This window comes from Colias philodice, chromosome 7, assembly GCF_061535455.1.
Source record: "Colias philodice isolate Cphi_HAF_F1 chromosome 7, ilColPhil1 Martin Lab GWU primary, whole genome shotgun sequence".
Lineage (NCBI taxonomy): Eukaryota > Metazoa > Arthropoda > Insecta > Lepidoptera > Pieridae > Colias > Colias philodice.
The window spans coordinates 5962138-5984046 of record NC_143092.1 but is presented as its reverse complement, the minus strand read 5'-3'; the positions used below and the strand labels follow the sequence as shown (position 1 = coordinate 5984046).

The 21909-nt window shown below is 34.1% G+C and overlaps 3 protein-coding genes across 6 annotated transcripts in view; 2 read left to right on the top strand and 1 right to left on the bottom strand.

Moving 5' to 3' along the window:
- Nucleotides 1-5723: 5723 nt before the first annotated feature.
- On the top strand, nucleotides 5724-7655 carry LOC149487085 (mitochondrial tRNA-specific 2-thiouridylase 1). Of its 2 annotated transcripts, none has more exons than XM_089697317.1 (5): nucleotides 5724-5993; nucleotides 6091-6441; nucleotides 6521-6747; nucleotides 6896-7063; nucleotides 7311-7655. In XM_089697317.1, the coding sequence occupies exons 2-5, from the start codon at nucleotides 6114-6116 to the stop codon at nucleotides 7608-7610; spliced, it is 1023 nt and encodes a 340-aa protein (XP_089553443.1). In that variant the 5' UTR covers nucleotides 5724-5993; nucleotides 6091-6113; the 3' UTR covers nucleotides 7611-7655. The 2 variants fall into 2 exon arrangements, with proteins under 2 accessions (XP_089553443.1, XP_089553442.1); XM_089697316.1 differs by having other exon boundaries at nucleotides 5725-5997.
- An 895-nt stretch (nucleotides 7656-8550) lies between these two features.
- Nucleotides 8551-11436, top strand: Ykt6 (YKT6 v-SNARE homolog). Its single transcript, XM_089697315.1, has 3 exons — nucleotides 8551-8746; nucleotides 8842-9655; nucleotides 10077-11436. Exon 2 carries the CDS (start codon nucleotides 8861-8863, stop codon nucleotides 9455-9457), a length of 597 nt encoding a protein of 198 aa, XP_089553441.1. The 5' UTR covers nucleotides 8551-8746; nucleotides 8842-8860; the 3' UTR covers nucleotides 9458-9655; nucleotides 10077-11436.
- Nucleotides 11437-12695: 1259 nt separating this feature from the next.
- Nucleotides 12696-21909, bottom strand: part of Hers (Histone gene-specific Epigenetic Repressor in late S phase) — a 172476-nt gene continuing 163262 nt past the window's right edge. For 2 of the 3 annotated variants that reach the window (XM_089697318.1, XM_089697320.1), the window contains 6 exons: nucleotides 21534-21627; nucleotides 20909-21102; nucleotides 18297-20420; nucleotides 17646-17808; nucleotides 16552-16720; nucleotides 12696-16090 (listed from right to left, as the gene is read on the bottom strand). In XM_089697318.1, coding sequence (XP_089553444.1) covers nucleotides 15889-16090; nucleotides 16552-16720; nucleotides 17646-17808; nucleotides 18297-20420; nucleotides 20909-21102; nucleotides 21534-21627 — 2946 coding nt within the window. In that variant the 3' untranslated portion in view covers nucleotides 12696-15888. The remainder of the gene's footprint in view (nucleotides 16091-16551; nucleotides 16721-17645; nucleotides 17809-18296; nucleotides 20421-20908; nucleotides 21103-21533; nucleotides 21628-21909) is intronic. The other variant, XM_089697319.1, reaches the window with a different exon arrangement.

The window sequence follows — 21909 nt, the reverse complement described above, 5'->3', positions numbered from 1 at the left end:
ACTGAAATAGCGGTACTCTATCGCGTCGTTCAGGTCTCTAACTGACATAATGGCAAGAGAGATTATAAGCTTAACTATGCATTATTATGTTAAGGAATATGGTGGGTTTTGAATACTATCGTCGTCTGAAAGTATCTCCTTTCGATTAACTGCATTAAGGATGCAGATCTGATCCCATCTTTGTTCCGTAGGAATGCTACGACAGTCTAAACGTTACACTGAACAAAGAAAATTGCCCTGAATATAGTCGGTTGTTCCAACATCCGTAATATGGCTAGCCTAAGGTTAGTTATCCCTTGATTGTGACTGCTACCAATGGAGGCATTGCTCTTGTGTTGTCCACAGTTGTGCGAGTGCAAAAATGAAGAACTGAGCTCGTGGGGAGCTATGTCGAATGAATCTGTGTTAAGATTATGACAGTATAGGACAGTTAGCTGTGGATGCGAAGACAGGACATTACTTTATTCATCCGTAAACACGCGAGGCAGCCACGGACAGCGATATAGCAAGAACTAAACTAGCAAAGTTTAGTTCGCTTACCAGACTTTGTCATGTTTTAAATGCAGTATATCCTCTGAATAGCATTGCATTTATGACTATTGATAAACTTAATTCACCCGTAAACACGAGAAGCAGGCACGGATAGCGATATAGCAAGAACTAAACCAGCAAGGTTTAGTTCGATTACCAGACTTATATTTTAAAAGCCGTATAGCCTGTACATTTCATTTATTGCCCCCCCCCCCCCCCTCAAAGCAAAGAAATGAGAAGTCATTTGGCAGAGCTTTCTCGTTAAGGGTAGGGGTTCCAAGTAATATCTAATAATAAGAGGCTTTTGTTTGGAAAGATTGACTTTCCGTTATTTATCCTCTATCCTATGTAACTCAACAGTCAGTATTCTCAGCATTCGTTGAGTACTTAAACGTTTTACGTTAATAGTTGTATATAACTTTATTATACAATATAATAATCCTGGTGGGATGACAAAAAACTTGTCTAACAAACGATTATCCTAATCCCTCAGCGATTTATTATTTGAGCCCCGAAGAAAAGTCTCATGGGTGCAATAATGAGGTCAAATGGGTTGAAAAACGAGTCAAATAAATTGCCTACAAGACCGGGCAACTAAAATAGGCCTATGAGAGGTCAACTATACGTAATCAATCGTCATTTGTTACATTCAATCGCTTTGCGATTAAAAAATCTCTTCCGATGTTTGTATATGAAAATTGGTCGGCTAGTGCCATTTAATTACGATACCAAACATACCGTTGACACAAGGCTTGGTGACAATCCTCGAAACCACCACCACAAATCATCTGCGAGATGATATTTGATCCGACTCGCCTTCCTTTGTTGTGATTAGGCTTTGCATTGGTAAATACAATTTGTTCAATTCCAATTTCCATAATTGGTAAACCAATGGTGGTTTCCTGATTCCTGAAGCGTAAACTTTTAGGATACGAAGTATCAATTTCATGCGCCCATTATTTGACGTATCTAACCTTTATTGTATTTATTAGGTCATTTACTATACTGCCCACTGTGAAGTAGATTTCAAAACCTTTTTCTACCTACCTTAGAAGAGTGAAGATCCGATACGGTCATATCCAAAACTTCTTTCGTGGGTCCTCGTTGACAAAAGCAAATATCTATGATCATTTTAATGATCAATCCTTTGTATATTTGCACCAATCGCCATTAAAGCCCCGCGAGGGCTGATATATATTTGCACCATTTCCCCGTGGGGACGGTTGTTATCAAAGCCCCGCGAAGGCTGATATATATTTGCACCATGTCTCCGTGAGGTACTGTTGTAATCAAAGCCCCGCGAGGGCTGATATATATTTGCACCATTTCTCCATGAGGGACGGTTGTAATCAAAGCCCCGCGAGGGCTGATATATATTCGCACCATCTTTTCCGTGAGGGACGATTGTAATCAAAGCCCCGCGAGGGCCGATATATATTTGCACCATTTCCCTGCGAGCGACAGCTGCGCGAGGGATGTTTGTAACTAGAAATAAGTAGGGCCTGCCAAAAAATGCTTAAGAGACACCCTGCGAGGGTGAATTTGACCTGGCTAACCCCTGCGAGGAGTAGTGGCCACATTTATGTATTCTGCTTCGAGCAAGAATACACCTTAGTGCTAATATAAAAATAGCAGTAAATAATCATTTAAATAATATAGCAATTAACAAGGTCCTTTAACTTATTTTCCAATGTTAGCGACATTTAATAAATTCATAATTCAAATCAATTCACTAAATTTTAAAATGAACTTCGATTCATATTTATTTTTGTTCATGCAATCGATGTAACATTTAGTTGCTTTATATCCGTTAACATTCCTTACGAACGCAACCATACCGTCGTAGGACGTTATAATATTTAATTGCACAAAATAATCTCCACTCACCCGCAATTTTTTACTTTTTGTCAAGGTGTACAAGTTTATAATATTATTCTAAAACGTTAGAAGTGAATTGTAAATCCTTTGAAATAAGTGTATCTAAATCTAATTAATTATATTAAGATATCTCGATAATTATTATACGATAACCCTTTCAGCACAAGTTCAGTAAACCAAAGAATTTAATTGTAAAATTTTTGGTACTTACTCGTTTTAACAAAAAAGTTGCATCATTTGAACATAGGAAACGTAATTTTCAATCAAATTAGCCGTGTGTAATATGTCTATTTTCACATAAAAACGGATCAGAATAATACTCATAAAAGGACACGTATAGACTACGGATAGTTTTGAATGTGTGGAACATTCATGGTACGTATCTACTATACATGAGCGAATTCCATCATTATTCAGTTGAGCGGTAACTCCCGTACGATTTATAAAATAATATCACAACGTGTTCTGACATGTCGTGACTTCTTGGAGCTGACTCATCTCGTTCGATAATTTTTAGTAATAAACTATGATAGGAATTCCGAACCGTTCCTAGCGATAACGACAATGTAATAAAGTCGTAGCAATGGATTGTATGCCTGTAAAGCTTTGAGTTGGCTCATATCCATACTAAGTATTAATTGTAATTTTTCCACGAAAAATTCACTTGTACCCTTGTAATAAAAACACATTATTAAAAATGAAATAAAATATTAAAAATATCTATATACAAGAGAGGGTATTTGATATATCTAGTAATATCAAATAATCACAAAAGTAATATTAACGATTCGAGTAAAGCCGAACGGTAACACCGTTAAAATAGCTTTACTCACAGTATTAAAAATTCAAATATTAATTAGTACATATTGCATAATGAAATATTTCAAAAGAAAAGTTACTATTTCAAGTAAAATGTAACGGTTGTATCGTTAATTTTAAATATCTTTATTCATGCTATTAAGTATTTAAGCATATTGAAAAATAAACTATTGCTGAAGGATTCATTAAAAACCTCAGCATTTTAAATAAAGTCCAACGATTATACCGTTGACTTTAAAGATTTTTACTCATTTTTAAGTAAAATATTATTAGAATAGATGTAAAAATAACTCACTGTACCGATCCGACGGGATACACTTTTTAACACTTTTAGCACTTGCTTTAAGCAATACTTAATACTTAATAGCACCAAGGTTGTAGTCTTGTAGACAACCTTCTCGCGGCGGAAGCTAGACGCCAATGAAGAAGATCATGCGCCTGCACATTATGCGGTGTTTACACGGGTGACTAAAGCCGCACGATTTCCGCCGCACGGCGAAAATCGACCGTCTAAATGGCGATTCGGCTAGGCCGCAAGTGACTATAATCGCAAGCCCCAAAGTAGACTAGCATCCGACTTTTGCCGCGCGGCGACCGGTCGCATGCGGCTGGTGACTAATATCGACCGTGTAAAACGATCAGTTGCAGGAGATGGCTCGCTGCATGTAAACCAATGGTTGCCATCCATGAATAAAAAAATGATCGAGCTGTGTGCAATTTTAGTCACCTGTGTAAATAAGCTAGCGATGCGGCATGATGAGGCGATTTGTCAAGCAACTAGCCGCACGACGAAAATCGACCCGTGTAAATCCCGCATTATCGTGCGCCGGCCGCGCCACCTGGTGGGAGGTGTGCCGTGTGCGAGAGAGATAGCATATATACAACGAGAAAGAGAGGGAAAATAGGCGGAAAAAGCTAGGTACCTTCTCAATAAGTAAGCTTCAAATTACGGTCAAGTGTTTAATTTGGAATTATTCATTTACGATGTGTATTGACTGCCTTGCATTGTATGGTAGTGGTATTTATAAAAAAATATTATGAGGTATTTCGGTTTAGGTTGTTTTTATGGTTTCGTAAAAAGGTACGTATTTTTTCCTGTTTTCATAGATTCATTCATAGAATTATACGGAACCCATCGTGCGCGAATCTGACTTCCATCTGGTTGATCTTTTTACAAATCAATAGTCGTATCCTACTAATATTATAAAAGCAAAAATATATAAGAATGGACATATTTTGATACTCTTTCACGTAAAAACTACTGAATGAGTTTTTATGGAACTTCATAATTATATAGTTTAAACATCAGAATAACATATTATAGGCTACAATTTACCGCAGGAAAATAACTTATTCCCACAGGAAAAAATTGGTACAAGTTTAAAATAAATTGCTTCAAATAAAACAAATAAACATTTATTTTTTTTACAACCTTTTAATTTCGATACTTAATTACCAAATTACAATATTTATTATTTAAAATAGATGCCACCTTAAACTTGTGGCACAGCATCTCTGCAAAGCACTTTACTATTCTTCCCGTCTGATTCGAAATGATTTGAACAAGGCCGAGAATGTTTTGAAGGCTTCCAATTTTTCCAGTGCTATAGCTTTAACCCAAACATCTTTTAATTGTTCTCAAGCCAGAAACCTGCAAATAACAATAAAATCCATACTTAAATACCTTTTTTTTTCTCCTAACCTAAAGCAGTCATTATCAATGAAGTACTTCGTTCCTACTCAAGTATCGATAATTGCACAACACTATGGAAGTTATATTTTGCATTTTTTCTAAAAACTCAGCTGATTATGATTTCATTTCAATGATTACGGTTAGATAAAACATAGATGATTAAGAAAATAAGGTAAATTAACTTATTTATAATACAATTAACAAAAAAATTGATCAAAACACTAACCTGTGAAATGACAAATTTCTATCTTCGTCCGATTTCACATTACTACGGCTTTTACAGCCGTAAGCAACACAAGCAATGTTATCTTTAGTCAATTGTCTTTTCATAAAATAACAAATTAAACTAAAACACTCGTTTTTCACTTCAAAAAAGATAAGTAAAATAACCAAGCGATGATCACCAGACTGGTGATCAAAACAAATTGTAATGGCTACATGTCATTTCAAACTGTCGAACTGACATATATCTGTCCTCTTTTTTCGCATGACATTTTGCCATAAGCTAAAAAGGCCAAACTAGTGCGTTATTGTTCAATTAATTGTTACTTCTCCAGGCTTGTTAATTGCTCCGAGTCTGAGGTGTTGACTGTTGACTGTTGTCAGTTGTGTTGACGTCAGACGTCTGACGACTGACGCTGACGCCTGACTGTCATTTCATTCATTTTAAACGTGAATACAAGTCTATTGGAACCACAGATATTGGAACGAACAATACACATTTTGATAATTAATACCTGATCCTTAATATTTTGTGTTGGGTATTTCATGTATGGCATGTGTTATGGCAACAGGCAATTCCCGAAATGTAGAATTCACTTATTTATCTGTGATAATTAGTGAAAATGTAAATGTCAAATCAAATTGAATCAATTTCAAAAATATTATCATGTATCTTGCATTTATCAATGACTTGAGCTCGGAATTCGGAGTTAGTGTACGATTTAAATCAATTTATATGTATTAATATGTAGTAGAAGATACAGGTATATCATAAAACATGTTCAAAAAAGTTGCTGTAGGTATGTCTGGTGGCGTGGACAGTGCAGTTACAGCATTCCTTCTTAAAAAAGCAAGTAAGACATAGGTTATAAGCTATCATATTTTAGTGATATTATTTTTAACTTCTGGAAGTTATTTATGATACATATTATGTGATTCATTTACAGATTATCAAGTAGAAGGTGTTTTTATGAGGAATTGGGATGGTAACTATGAAGGCGGTTTTTGTTCAGACGAAAAAGATTTCGAAGATGCCTCGTTTGTTTGCCGTAAGCTTCAGATACCATTGCACAGAGTTCACTTCATAAAACAGTATTGGAATGAGGTTTTTACGGTTTTGCTTAAGGAATATGAATCAGGACTGACTCCTAATCCGGACATTCTCTGCAACAGATATATTAAGTTTGATAGCTTTTTTGAACATTGCAGGAACAACTTGTCGGTTGATGCTATTGCAACAGGCCATTATGCAAACACGTCATTTGGACCATTCTTAGAACATTATAAGGACAATGAAAGTATGTACCTACGGAATATCTTTCTAAACATAGTGTGCTTCTTTGTGTGCTGTATTTTATAAACTATTTTTAATTTCAGATGTTAAATTGTTACAACCAGCTGATAAACATAAGGATCAAACATTTTTCTTATCTCAAGTTAAGCAATTTTCATTAAGAAAATGTATGTTTCCTCTAGCTAACTATATGAAAAGTGAAGTAAGAGAGATAGCGAGGCAAGAAGGGCTTATAAATGTGGCTAGTAAAAGAGATAGTACTGGAATATGTTTCATTGGAAAAAAAAGGTTTAAAAACTTTATTGATGAGGTAAATAATATGTTTGATAATTAAGAAATTGATTTGCTGTACATAGTTGTTTACAAGACAATTTTTTTGGCTTTTGATGACCATTATTTATTTAATAGGATTCTTATCTTAGGTTATTATTATAATAAACTTTTTTATATTTTTCTAGTTTATACCTGAGAAAAAAGGAAATTTCATAGATATAGATACAGGACAGATTGTAGGGGAGCATAGTGGTATACACAAGTGGACGGTGGGACAAAGATGCTGCCTCTGCAGTTGGAAAGATGCATATTTTGTATTTAAAAAAGATGTAGCGACAAATAATATTTATGTAGTGAGTACAAACTAAAATTTTACAGATATAGTATGTTCTTAATAGCCAGTTTAACAACTTCTGTATATTCTGTTTAGTTTATCTGTCACTTCTCAGTTAAAATTATAAAAAATATGAAAATTTAATTGTCTTGATTAAAATTTGATGTTCGAGACCGCTATTTTATCAGCAATAGGTGAAACTAGTCTTATAGTAGTAGGTGCTTGTGTTAAATCATTCTGTTTTTTATTTGAGCTTGTATTTTCAGGTACCTGGAACAAAACATCCTGCATTATGGAATGATCTTTGTTTTACTAATATGCCCCATTGGATCTGTGAAGAACCTACAGAATTAACGAAAAATGGTGTACTAAAATGTTTTTTTAGATTTCAACATACAAAGTCATTAGTACCATGCAGAGTCGTGAAGAATAATGATGGTCTGACAATACTATTGGATCATAAACTGAGGGCATTAACAGAAGGTCAATTTGGAGTACTTTACAAAGACGGAGTATGTCATGGTAGTGCCAAGATCACAAATATTTTTAAAAATTTAATATATTAGTGCAAAGATTATTGTTGAATTTTAATATATGTTCATGTTTATGTACTTACCTAGTTTTTTATTATACACATCTATTATTAATAAAATAAAAATAACTTATTTAACTTACATTAAAATATTGTAGAAAATTATATACCCCGTTTTCCAATTACAGCACTAGAGCGCATTAAGCGGCATAATGCTTAACGTTGAATGTTCCAACTACAGCAATGCTTCGCACAATCGAGCACTAGAAAAATGAATTGATGCGTGCAATCGATTTATCGTTAGTAATTATTAATTGTTGGAAAAAAATTTAAAGCTTTCGTTTCATTGTAGTTTTTTCGAAATAATCAAAGTTAATTCAAATTGTGTTAAAAAAAATAAATATAAGTATGGATGAAGGTACAAACATTGAAAAAAATGTTAATGAAATAATCAAAATCCAAATTACTTAAAATAACCGTAAATATTTTTCAACCAATTATTATGTATACCACTTTATTTACACATTTATGAGGTTATTGCTAAGGGCGTATTCAGAAAGAAAGCTTGAAACTTATAAGCGCTTATCGGCGCTTGTCATGTTCATATAAATATGACAAGCAAGACAATGAACATGACAAGCGCCGATAAGCGTTTATAAGCGCTTATAAGTTTCAAGCTTTCTTTCTGAATACGCCCTAACTCTATGAATTTTTTTTTTCAACACTGAACTTAGAACAACCTGCTGGTGCGTTTCACGTTCCAATTAAGCATCAGCATAATTCGGCATTGTGCGGCACTGAGTCGCATTATGCTCTGTAATTGGAAAACGGGGATAGTAAACTCTAAAATCCTGTGGTAAAATCGCAGATTAAAATTGATAATTTTTATTTTATAAACTAGCAATGTATTCATAATAAAGTTGGCAATCTCTGTTAAAATGTCAAACTTCAGTCTTCGAAGTTGCCAAATGCCAAATTGCCAAGTTTCTTAAGTCCTCACAGATTGACTTTTTGATTTTGACCATTGATGGGTTTTTAATGATTGATACTCATCAATTTCTTGTTTTATCACGATTGAATTCTCGAATATAGTATCTTAGGTTTACCTGTAAAAGACTTGACGCCACATTTATATAATTTATTGGATAATTCAATAGTCAATACATACACGTAAGTTACTTTCACTAACAAAGATGCTGCGATGTACCAATCATTATTTGAGTTTAATTAATTCGTGACTAAATTAAATGATGAATTGTTTTCAGGTACTTACTATTTACGACAATGGTGAAGGTATATGGGCTTGGTGTTCTGTACAAAGGAGTAAACAGCGCTACTATTTTGAAGGCTGCTTATGATTTACAGAGTTTTAGTTTTTTTCAACGCTCTTCAGTACAAGAGTTTATGACATTTGTCAGTAAGACTATCGTTGAAAGAACTCAACCTGCTTCAAGGCAATCTGTCAAAGAAGGTGAATACATGCTTCAAGTGTATGTGAGAGCAGACAATCTCGCAGGAGTCTTGATATCAGATCATGAGTATCCAAATAGAGTGGCTCATACATTAATTACGAAAATTCTGGATGAGTTTTCGGCAAAAGTACCAGCTGCAAATTGGCCAACAGGAGATGAAACGACAATTGATTTTCCAGTGCTGCCGCAATATTTAGCTAAGTTCCAGAATCCAAAAGAAGCAGACGCTCTAACCAAGATACAAAATGATTTAGATGAAACAAAAATTATTCTCCATGACACAATCAAAGCTGTGTTAGAAAGGGGTGAGAAATTGGATGATTTAGTTGAAAAATCAAATAGTCTCTCAATGCACAGTAAAGCATTCTATAAGACTGCAAAAAAGACAAACAGTTGTTGTAATTTCTGAGGCACTTTATTGTTATGGGTGGAAACACGCAGAATTATATATTGAGTCATATGAACTGTATTTAGTATGGCTCTTGTTGTTCCATGTAATATTTGTGTTACATTAGTTAGCTACTGCATTCAAGTGGAGATAGTTGCTGTGGTGTATTGAAATAATAGTTGTGGTTTTAGATGTTTACATTTATAGACATGATATATTGTCATACAGTAGAACTCCAATTATCCGAATTAATGGGGACCGGAACCTATTCGGATAATCAAATATTCGGATAATCGGATTTTTTTTTTTAATTTGAAATTGGAGAGAATAAAAGCTACGTTTTGTTAATGCACTATATTTTTATTGAATTAAATGAAAGAAACATGAAATTTTCACATGTTTTAAATATATAAATAAAATGTACCTACTTATGTACAAGTTTAGAAAGAAAAATCATTGTTTTTTAAACATCTCAAGTCAGTGTAAGCACAACAAGTCAAGTCAAGACTTGACGCGCAAACACTGGCTTCGCGGGGGGAAGAATAATAGCGCACTTTGAATTTTTTTGGAAAAATTTTTGTGATTCGGATAATCGGCGATTCGGATAGTCGGAGTTCGGATAATTGGAGTTCTACTGTAGTTATAAATTATAATGTTAAATGGCCCTAATATTCCTTGTTGTTGTGGATATATGAAAGATTATGAGCAATAGCATGGAACAGGGACTAATATGTAAATGTTATGAGTTATTCAGATAGTAAAATGATTATCAGTGTCTAAAATATGTAATTAAATGTTTGTAAAGAACTGATAATAAACAGCTTGATTGCATTTCATTGTAAATAAATGGAACTGCTAATTAGATAAATTGCTCAGAAAAAATTGTGAATTCTTACATCACATTTCATTTGCATTCTGTACATCACATCATGTTGCCTTGATTTGAATAGCAATGTGTCTTAGATTAAATTGAGCATTTTTTACAAGTTTATAATTATGATACTACTTAAATATTAAAATATACTGAATTTAATCATAAGACCTTGATATACATTAATGTGTTAGCAAATAATGCTATTGGTTTAATAGTACACAATTGTTTAAATATTTTCCAGTTATTATCAAGATATTTGGGAAATATTGGCATTTTTTGTATTTTTTATTAGAAAATTGCAAACGGCAAAAATTAATTGTAAAAAAATATTTCAGGAATTTCAAATAGCCTATATATTATCTAGAACCCTAAATGTGTCTTACTAATAGATATTCTGTGTTATAATTTGATTGTCAGTGGTTGTAAGTGTTTTTAATATTTTACTGGCTTACAATTAAATAATTGTAAAATGTGGCGAGATAAAGCTTGACTAGAATTAGTATTAGCTCAGTTCTTGGTATTGCCATATGTATACTTAATCAAAAAGTTTAATTATAATTAAAGTATAAAACTTTCATTTTTATGCCATACATTTAGTGTCACATTATTGAATTATATTGTAATTGGTAATATACAGTATGAAAATATAGTATTATATAACAGAAATGAATGTACTCTTACATGCTGATGTAAATATTTAGTCATTTTCTCTAATTTTATACAAATTTCATTGTGTTTGACTGTACTGACTATATTATTGTTAAAATAATATTTCTGACAATAATCATTCTTTAATAGGCTATATTTCTTGACAGTGTGACTGTTCTATGTATTATGTTCAATTTAAAGGTCCAAAATTAATGATGTATAAAATTCAGTCCATTTCCACCACAAAACATTGTATGAAACTCGGAATCTTTTTTTTAATTACTCTTGTCGGTGTATACCTCAAGTTAGCTTATTTTTGTATATATATAGGTCCATAATTTTTGTGTATAATTTTTATAATTTGTATTCATTATTATATATAACCACTATGTGCATGTAATTTTATTAAAATTGGTTATTATTATTATAATTAGCTTAAAGATTCCATGTTTAATTTTAATAAATCTATATGTATTTAGTTACGTCTTTCATTTCTTTTTAGACAAAACCTTAATCTCTATATAAAACCCATATTACCATTTTAGGTATGTACTACTTATGTATGGCAATATTAGCAGCACTAATATTATATATGCAGAAGTAACTCTGTCAGTCTGTCTGTCTCTTCTTCACGCCTCTACCATTAAACGAAGCCGCTGGCGGTTGCAATACAATGGAATATTCTGGGTAGTTTAAATTTCAGTCAGTCGTAGGATCAAGAAAGAATTCACAAAAACGTCTATATGGCTTGAACATAATATCTTTAGATCTGCCTCTTGTAATTTTATAATTAAGCAGGTAATTTACCAAAAAAAATGGGCCAAAAACATATTTATTTTAATTTGAGTCTTTAAAATATGTACATATTTATTTTATGAATGCTTAAAAGACAGACATAATACTTATGGCCGTTCGCTTATGGCGCCACAGAGTGGACGCCGGACAGCGAATTTCCAAAGCTATTTGAGTCACGTGTCGGACTCTATCTCAGTAAAAAAGTGACTCAAATTGAATAGCTTTTGTCCAGATAATTTCAAACATTACATATGAACAAAACCTAGTCATTTTTTACTTTGTAAATTCATGACAGAGGAATTTACAAAGGCTAAGATTATAGGTACCAGACTGAAAGGAAACTCAATTGGCTTAGCTTTTGTTTGTAGAAAACTTAACGAAATAACATATGTGACTTCAGGGCCATTCCCACCCAAAAAAAATCCACTAGGTACTTATGTAAGTTTTAACAACTTGTTAGTAGGTATTTTATTTCCGTATTTTATTATTAGGTACTTTTGTTAATATCGTCAAATGCTTTAAGTTAAAATGACTTTTGACACACATTCTATGGTAAAGGTTTCTTTCTGAGTATGAGCGAAAATACATATTATTATTTTAGTAATAAGAGTGTTATGAGTTTATGAATATCGAATTTTAAAGTCGATAATGATCATTATGACATTAAACGTATGGCTTGTTTGGATTAGGTACAAATGTTATCAGAAGACAGAACCATGTAGGTAGCTATAAAAAATATAGCGCAGCTATAAATAAATTATGGCGGTAATACTCTACTCGACTAGGTTTTATATGCAATGTTTGAAAATACATATCTTGTAAAAGCTAATTCATTTGAGTCACTCCTTTTACTGAGATAGATTAGGTTTCGTCGAGTAATATGCATAAACAAAAGCTCATCTATTAAAGTATGTAAAGGTAGGTAGAGCAAAAAAACACAGGTTTGAAATAAAAATACATATATTAATTTTACATCAATATTAAATTACAGCCAACGTAACTATGTAGGTTACAATAATAAAAATATACCTATATAATTTCCATTGAAACAAATAAATAATAAAAACAAGGTATTCTTCCTTATTAGTACACCTAATTCTAAAAATTATCATTGACTATAGAGGGTTGCAACTGCTGAATACCAGGTAACATTTAAAACAATCCACCTACAAGCAAGGGAGAGCTCACTTATATTATTATTATGGAATTTACTCATTAAATCTATAATTAACTAATAATGAGTAATTAAATCGAGGGAATATGCATACAAATTCTAGATTACCCAATTTAAAATTGCAAAGAGAATGTCCAATGCGATGCGATGTCGAGATGAGCCACGAGAGTGATTCTTTTAGGTCTTATAACCAATCTTGAATTCATTTACATATTCCATTGATCATCGATAGCCTAAATTAAAAGGAGATTTGTATTACACTGTTATAGAATAATAGAGTTTGCAGCTAAATTTTTGGCATCAAGCAAAGAATAAGAAATAATATAGAAACTTAAGCTTTGGAATAGACACCAGTGAGATTCGTTTTATGCAATCGTTTCTTTTAATGTATAAATGCCCATCATAAAAGATACACCAGATTATTTTTTTGCTCATAGGAGCACATTACAATTTTCCTTATAAGATACACTTACACAATTCAATTTCACGTTATGGGCACGTTAGTTCAAAATTAAAAAATCTCACTGGATAGTTAAATAATGTCAGTACATACTTCTAAAATAATACAAATATATACAACGAAATAATACAGTAAACCAAAACATAGCTAACAACAAAACCCGAAGACACGTCGAAGTAAAGAAAGTAAGATATCTACACAATTTGCAAACATAAATGCCCTTTATTATTTCACGTGGGAAATATATAGTTAACGTTAAATATAAATCTTTATTTCGAACTACATTCTTAAAAATCACGAACCTAATACACATAATACAACGCAACATAAGATCTTAAAATTTGTAAATTCTAACGTTTCATTGGTATATCCTTTTTACTTTGAATATAGACCTGCCTATATCAATTGAATATTGTGAAAAGGCGTAGCACCCTTGTTATATAATTTGTAACCAAAAATATGTTATAATTCATTCAGGCCCCAAGGATTTTGGAATATAATTTTTATATTCTCTTAATTTTGAAACACTTAACATTCAATCGGTGTAGACAGGCCCTTATATTAGTTTGTTTCCTAAACGTAGCCTCAAACAGCAAGTCCCATCTTGTTTTATGTTTGAGTTGCGTTGGTGCATTCGGTTTAGTCTTCTAATGATAAGAGAGATTTTACTATAATATTCGTACACGGTACAATATATCCCTTTTCACTCAACACACACGTGTTTTTGTATACATCTATCGTCTAATATTATATTTAAAATATGTTACAATGATCCCATTTGTTTATTTTTTTTACAATAAATTAGGTATATTATATTCACTGAATGTCATTATGATGTGTAAATAAATTGGTATAAAATGATTGTGATACAAAAGGTAACTGATAAAATTGATCGTCTCATTAAAATGACTCTTGCAAAATCAGTCTTTATGAATAAATATTTTGAAGTAAATTTCCCCAAAAGCTCAATTTTTGTAAGACGCAGAGGAATAAAAACATATTAAAATCAATTCCCGCTGAGATACTTAAAAACAACATGAATAAATAATATGGATTGCATACCGTTTATATAAATAGCGATTCGGTACATACAACTACATAAGAAATAATAATTAATACAATGTATTAAAAAAACATTCATTTTAACTAAGAGTCGTTTAAAATTGTGATGTTTAACTTACTGGTTTTTAATTTTATTCCTTAAATCTAAGCGCTACGTTTGACATACAGATTTTAATTGAAGCAAATTTATCTAACTGATCATAATGGAATAAAGCTGAGGTATTGTAGGGTCCATCACTAAAGGATTTCGCGTATAAAGGTAAAATTTGCCATCTATTTGAATATATATTTAAAATACATACATTACGATTTAGGTATATTTTGTGCGAACATCCAAAATTGATTCCAAAAACATTCTCTCTACTTTTCATTGAATACACGTAGTAAGTACACGTAAAATGTATAGTCCTAACTATAACACATATAATTTTATCTGAAAGAAACTTATTAAAGGAAAAGTCTGATTAAAGAAGATATAAACTAAAATATATATTAAATGCTTCACTGTAGTACTAAATTATTATAAAGAAGAGTCCACACAAACCACGATAATGTCTATCACATACTCATATCTACGGAAGTAAGAAATTGGGCACAGTCATTTATAAGCCAAAGAATCTATACACAATAATTATGCTCACGGTTTACTTACATCTACTTATTTTTTTATAAAAAGGCATCTTTTATCATTATTATTATCGAACAATAAAACAAATTAGCAAATCAATTTAATTACAAGAAACGTTCTACGACATTAAAAGCAACGGAACGTAACCACACGATTGTTCGAAAATAGAAACGGTCACAGATAACACACGCTACTAATCAGTAAAGTTTGTACTGACAATGACACTACAAGTTCCATACAAAACGGTCCGGCGTCGAGGAACTTCGACCAAACACTGAAGTTGTCGGTTAGCTTTGGTTTTGTGTTTAAATGAGAATCCAAAAGGTTAAGTTAGATCCATGGACGTATAAAAAAAGACGGACGGTATATCGCCTAAACATTGAGTGAAGCCTAGTAATGGCGGCGAAACATCCATGTGTGTGTGCCATGTTGCCATGGCAACAGCTGTCCTGATGACAATGGCGGCTGTATTTTTTTCTATAAATTTTGCCGTAATAATTTTGTCATTAAAACATAAAAGAAATAACTTGCTTCCCTGTGGAATGTAATCCCTTGTGTTTTGTTATTTAAAATTGTACTGTTGCGACACCATTTAACCACGCAAGACGGCATTTTAAATATTTTTTGTGAAACAGTGACGCAGTTAATCAGTCGGTAGTTCACGACGTAATGGCGGCTGACTAGCTTACTATGGTGAGAGTGTGTGCGTGTTTATTGTCTTTACACGATCGCTAGCTTACTATGGTGGCTTCACGTTGTTTGTTCGTAATACGGTGTCCGTCTTTTTTTATACGTCCATGGTTAGATCATTTCATTTATTCGGTACGTGTATTTTTTTGGAGCGAAAGTCGTAGATTTTCCTGCAGAAAAGTACTAGGTCTGGTGAAACGGAGGGAGGCAGCTTGGTGTCGTTGGGCGCCACGGCCGGCGTCACCTCGCTCGCTGGTAGCGGTGGCACTATGGATGGCGCGATTGTTATCCCCTCTTCTATTGCTTTTAGCCGTTTTCTATATCTGTAAAGAGATAGACAATTGATATTGAATCGTTTTATATGTAAAAACGGTTTTATATGTAGAAGAGTAATATATAAATTATACTTGATAGAAACCTCTAAGACTGAAAAATCATAAATTTCATCATTTTCATTAAAATATTCCTATTACAAAATGCATCAAAATTCAAAGTATAGGTAGGTAAATTGAACTACAAAGAAAGTACTACTTTTTAAAATTACATTTACAAAGAAAGTGACAGTTGCTCTGTCTTAAAAAAAGTACTAGAAAAAAAAGACGGGTTGCACTTCGGGAGTGCCGGCAGAAGTGAAAACTTGATTATTAACGTTGAGCATGTTTGATATCCATCCGTCTTACGCTTTTTCGATCAGGTCACGTGTCCTGACGCGAGTTTATATACCCAACGCCGCTTAAGAAGTTTTCACTTAAAAAAAACACAATAAAGGTAAGTGCACACTAACCGGCAGTACTCGTTGAACGTGAGCACGTAGCACTTGTCCTCGATGCAGGCGACGGAGTTGGCGTCCTTGTGCCGCGACGCGAACACCTCGTCCGGCGCGTCGCTCGCCTGCCGCCCGCGCTCCGTGTGCTCCGGCCGGTAGTACCACACTAGCGATACCATCATCTCGCCTGGGAATAAATAACAATTATAAATCATTGAGATATACATATGGAGACGACACCGCCTACATCACTTATGTTCTGCTCAACATACGCCATATGGCGTAACTGAACGCTCATTTTTTATTTGTTTTAAAGTGAAACGCATCAAATATGCCTTCGTATGTGTTACGATATTGCACAAATAATACAAATAATACGGAAAAGTGCAAAGGAATAACTTTCATCGGTAAGTACCTACCTAACTAGATAATAATTTTTAAAACTTAGTTAGAGCAAAAAAATGGCGCACAGATTTTGTTCGTGGTGTCTCCTCCATACGTAGTAATATTATCTCAATGTTATAAATAAATATTTCAGGAAATGTTTCACAATTCAAATGTTAACGATATAAAACAGTTTTACTAAATCTGAATTCACTACTTGTCAGAATAAAACGTATGTAACGTGTATGTCATGTGTGTAACTTAATGATCACACAGGACATATAAACTAGATTTATATATATTGCTTTTTGGTAGCGCATCATTGCTTGTATTAAAATATGAACAAGTAAAACCTATGAAAAGCATACGCAAGAAAGACATACGCATAAATTTCATTAATATTTTACAAAATTAACTAAACCATAGAATTGCAAAACGCACATCAATATTATACATTACTAGCTACTACCCGCGGTTTCACCCCCGTGGCTTCGCTCCTGTTGGTCGTAGCGTGATTATATATAGCCTATAACCTTCCTTGATAAATGAGCTTTCTAACACCGAAAGAATTTTTTAAATCGGACCAGTAGTTCCCGAGATTAGCGCGTTCAAACAAACAAACAAACAAACAATCAAACAAACTCTTCAGCTTTATAATATATAAGTAATAAGTAATAAGTATAAGTATAGATACATGAATTTATTAACATGACAATGAGTATATTTACCATCATCCGGGTTCTCCCACAAGCTAGCGACCCGCGCGACGAAGGGCTGTGCGCGCGCCTGCGAGGCCCGCAGCAGCACGCAGTCGCCGCGCGCCACGCGGTCGCCGCTCGCGTGCGTCATGCGCGACCAGCAGCGCGCCGTGCGGTCCAGACGCGAGTCGTTCTGTACAATTAACATTACTCACATGTTATAGCCGGGTTTTCCGACGATCAAATTTATACCTATCATAAAATATTTACGTTATAATTTTTGCTATCTCACTCTGATAGGACACTTTGATTTTCTTGCGCATGAAGATAATTAATTAATATTTTTTGAAGTGAAACTTCTTTATCGGGGTTGGAAAAAAATTTAGTGTAAAATTTTTCGTTACGCGTGACATTTTTCCGTTAGCCATCTTTGATTCGACGTATTTCTGTAAAGTTGCATATAGTAAATTATTTTTTGAAAAATAAGGTCATAAAGAAGTTTCACTTCTTACGTGTGTACACTAGTACACGCACAAGAAGGCATTTTATTTATCAATAAAACAAATGTGAAATATCTTAAACCAACTCCTATATATGTACCAAATTGACGACCACTTTTTTAATTCTTAGGAAGTTAGTTAAGTTATTATATAGGTACTTTAAAGTAAATAAAATACTCACATTGAGGTAGACTTTAGAAAGGTAGTAATCTCCGTCCCAGTTCCATCCATTGCTCCACCGTGGCGGCGGTCTGGGCTTCAGGTCGGGCGGTGCGAGCGGCGCGGCCACACGCCGCAAGCGCCGCGCACCGCTCCGCCTCCGCCTCGCCCGCCGCTTCAACCCCGGCACCGGCGACGAACAAGCGTCCTCTATCACCAACGCGGCTTCATCAGTTTTAATCACAGTCTTTTTTGACACTAGTAACTTGGCAACTTTCTCTACATTCTTCCCTTTCAATTCATTCGTCTTCTCCGTTAACTTGCACCGTTTCGTCTTCTCCAGCTGCAGATTGTCATCGATCTTATCTACATCTTTCTCAGCCACTATCTCGTCGATCTTGGCTTGGCGCTTTGATACCAACAGTTTTACTACTTTCTCTACCGTTTTTCGTTTGAGATCACCGTTTACGGTATCGATTGGTAATTTGCTCGGTTGGAGCCCGTTCGTTACAATCTTGTCCAATTTATTAAAATCTGAAATCTGGTTCTCGTTTGATAACTTGTCACCGGTTTTATCATCATTGCTTTCCGTTTTTATGTTTTGAGATTCACAGCTGCTGTCGCAAATATTTTTTGTCACTTCGCAATCAGATATTGTACCAATTTTAGCTTTTTGTGATTTTAATGCTTTTAAGGTTTTAGGACAGTTCTCTGATTTAATATTATTTATTGTTACACTTTCACTCTTAACTTTTGGGAGTTCACAATTGTTTTTAATTATACTAATTGGATTTATATTATATTTTTCACTATCGATATCACTTTTCTCAGTACACTTTTCAATGCTTGCGAGCACTCCACTTTTCTTTTCTTCCTTAAAACTAAGTACGGTTTCGTTAGGGGTACTACTATTTAATACTGATTTTATATTATGTGTTATTTTTGAGTTTACTTTTTCTACTTTACATGCGTTTTTGTTGGCTAATTTTTTCTCTATGAGTTGACTTACAGCTGCAATAGTTTCAGGTGTTACCCCATTTATTGAAGTATTGCTATCAACGACGTTGTTATTGATGTTAAGCGTCTTTTTTGTACAATTTTGTGCAGTGTTTTCATTTGTTACCAAAAATAAAGCTGCAGGATTTAGTTCACCATCCGCTGCGTATCCTTTGACATCTGTTCGTTCAACACTATTTTTCTTTATTAGGTTATCTAATACTTCTGCACTTTTTGTTTTTGGTTTCAAAGATAAATCGTCTTGTGATATATCATTTATTGCGATAATATTTTGCACTCGGGTATCTTTATTTAATGACGTTTCTAATAGCATTTTCTTAGCTTTTGGTTCACTGTTAAGTGAATCAGATTTTCGCTTGGTAGCTTTTTTCTCTGAAATTATTTGGGGGGATTTCTTATTTTGCTTTTTTCTTTTTTTGGTTTCTTTTACTTCAATTCGTGGCACATCAGTGAGATCTCCCGAAACCTTTCTGCGCTTTTGTAACTTAACGTGTTCGCCTATTCCATTTGTTTTACAAACGTCTTCAAGTTGCACGTCTTTCATTTCAATTTCTAGTTTGGGCCTCGAATGTCTCCTTTTAATTGGTTTTGCAGCATCTGTAACTATGGCGCCTTCCGTCAATGCTGTCATGCAATTATTATGTTCCTTAAGTGCTTGTGCGTCTATTTTTCTAGACGAGGCGTACGTAGGACCTTCATTTTCTTTCTTTACGTCAACTAGAGGAGTGGACCTTTCGTCTGAGGATGATAAATCAATAGGAGCGCAGATAGGTGGTGATATGGCTAGCACGTCATCGTCGGCTTCATGAGTTTGTGGAGGTTGTTGTGTTAATAGTAGGGCTGTGTCGTCACCAGCCAGAGATCGCCGAGCCATGGCTTTTCCTAGTCTAGCTCGCCTTGGTGCAATGGGTGGAGGTTGTGGTGCACAGGCACCGGCTGAGCCCCTCGCTGGTGAGGGGGGGCCGACGGCTTCAGCAGATCCAGGGAGATCAGCAGTTAATCGTAAACTGTCGCGGACATCGAATAACTCCCTTTTAGGAGAAGCCCCACCCATGGCCGGTAAGGGACACGGGTGGGGCGCATCGGCTGCTGTGGGTGGTTCAGGTGGTTCCAGCTCTAATGGTGGATCCTGAAACGAAAATAATTGATTTATAAATATGTGCATTAAGGGTTTACATTTAGATTTATTTTATCACTTCATAGGTTTTAGTAAAATGTAGAGTAGAACCAACTCTTTAGTTTTACATATTATGCTTTAAAATTATGAGTTTAAATGATTGAATGATTATATCTGTGCAATGAAAACACATTTCGTGTGGAATGTTCTATTTACATATGTTGAGCATTAGACTATTATTAACTATCTACATAGTTAGTATTGTAAAAGTAATAAATAAGTTAATTATCAGCAATGATTTGAATTTTTTATTAGCCATTTGCACAATCAGATAAATTATTCATATTATGTTAAATTATATGCATGAAATATTTTAGCCTCTACCTCTCTATTATCTTTTACCTTATTTGTGAGATATTTGAACATTGTATTAAAACGTTAAAAAGCTTTAAATAGGTGATAAACCATCACAGTCGCTAGTTATAAAGGTGCGTACACACCTTCCCGCTGCCGTGCGTATCTGCAGCGGAGTCCAGCGTGCACGCCCGCACCTTCGGTCGGAAGGCGCCCCCGGGCGGCTCGAGTGCGGAGGGAACGTCCAAGGGGCCGCCACCGGTCGGGGCCTTACCAGTAGCGGGCCCAATAAGGACGTTTTTTGGACACGCGTTTAATGGGCACGGGCATCCTCGATACTCTGTGAAGAGAAGTAGGAGTAAGATAAATGACGCGTTTTATTTAAAATAAGTTATTAGGTGCTATCTACTACTAAGTTACTCTACCAAGTTGTTGGACGAAAATACATTTTTTATTATGTTTATGATTTTCTTGTTTAAACCGTTCTAGCAGAATACAAATTAAAATAGACACGGTATACGGTAGTTTGTTTCTTGTTAAGTTACTGACTGAGAAATAGATAATAAAGGTAATTTTCATAGAGCGAATACTGAAATAACAAGATCTCGACATTCTGGGAAATTTTAGGAGGGTAATATATTATTACACCACGTGTTAAAGATCTTACATATATTTTGCGTTACACGTGTAACTGTTAGCTGTTTAGTATTCATTATGAAAATTAGCATAAATTTTGAATTAATTATATCAAGCGGTACTGTTGTTACTTACCGACATATGGTATTCTTTGTGGTGAATGTTGGTAGCACGGTGGGGTCCCGTAGTACTGTGGCGGCGGGTACGGCTCGTTGCCGACGCCGACCATCTGAAATAATTGCTAATTCTAAAAAAAACACCAGAATATTCGCAAAGCTGTGCTTAATGGCTTACTATCAACTATTATTATATCAATGAAACAACAAGACTATAATAATTTCTTAGTTGAAACTGTATCGAAATTATAACAATAGATTTGCCCTTTGGGCGAAATAGAAGTTTTGATTAAGAATGCTTCACTGCCCACACCTTTGCGAATTGTGTAGGCGTTAGTTGTATCATAGTTAATTAAGAAGTTGATGGTAACGAAAATTTATACACATTTATAAGG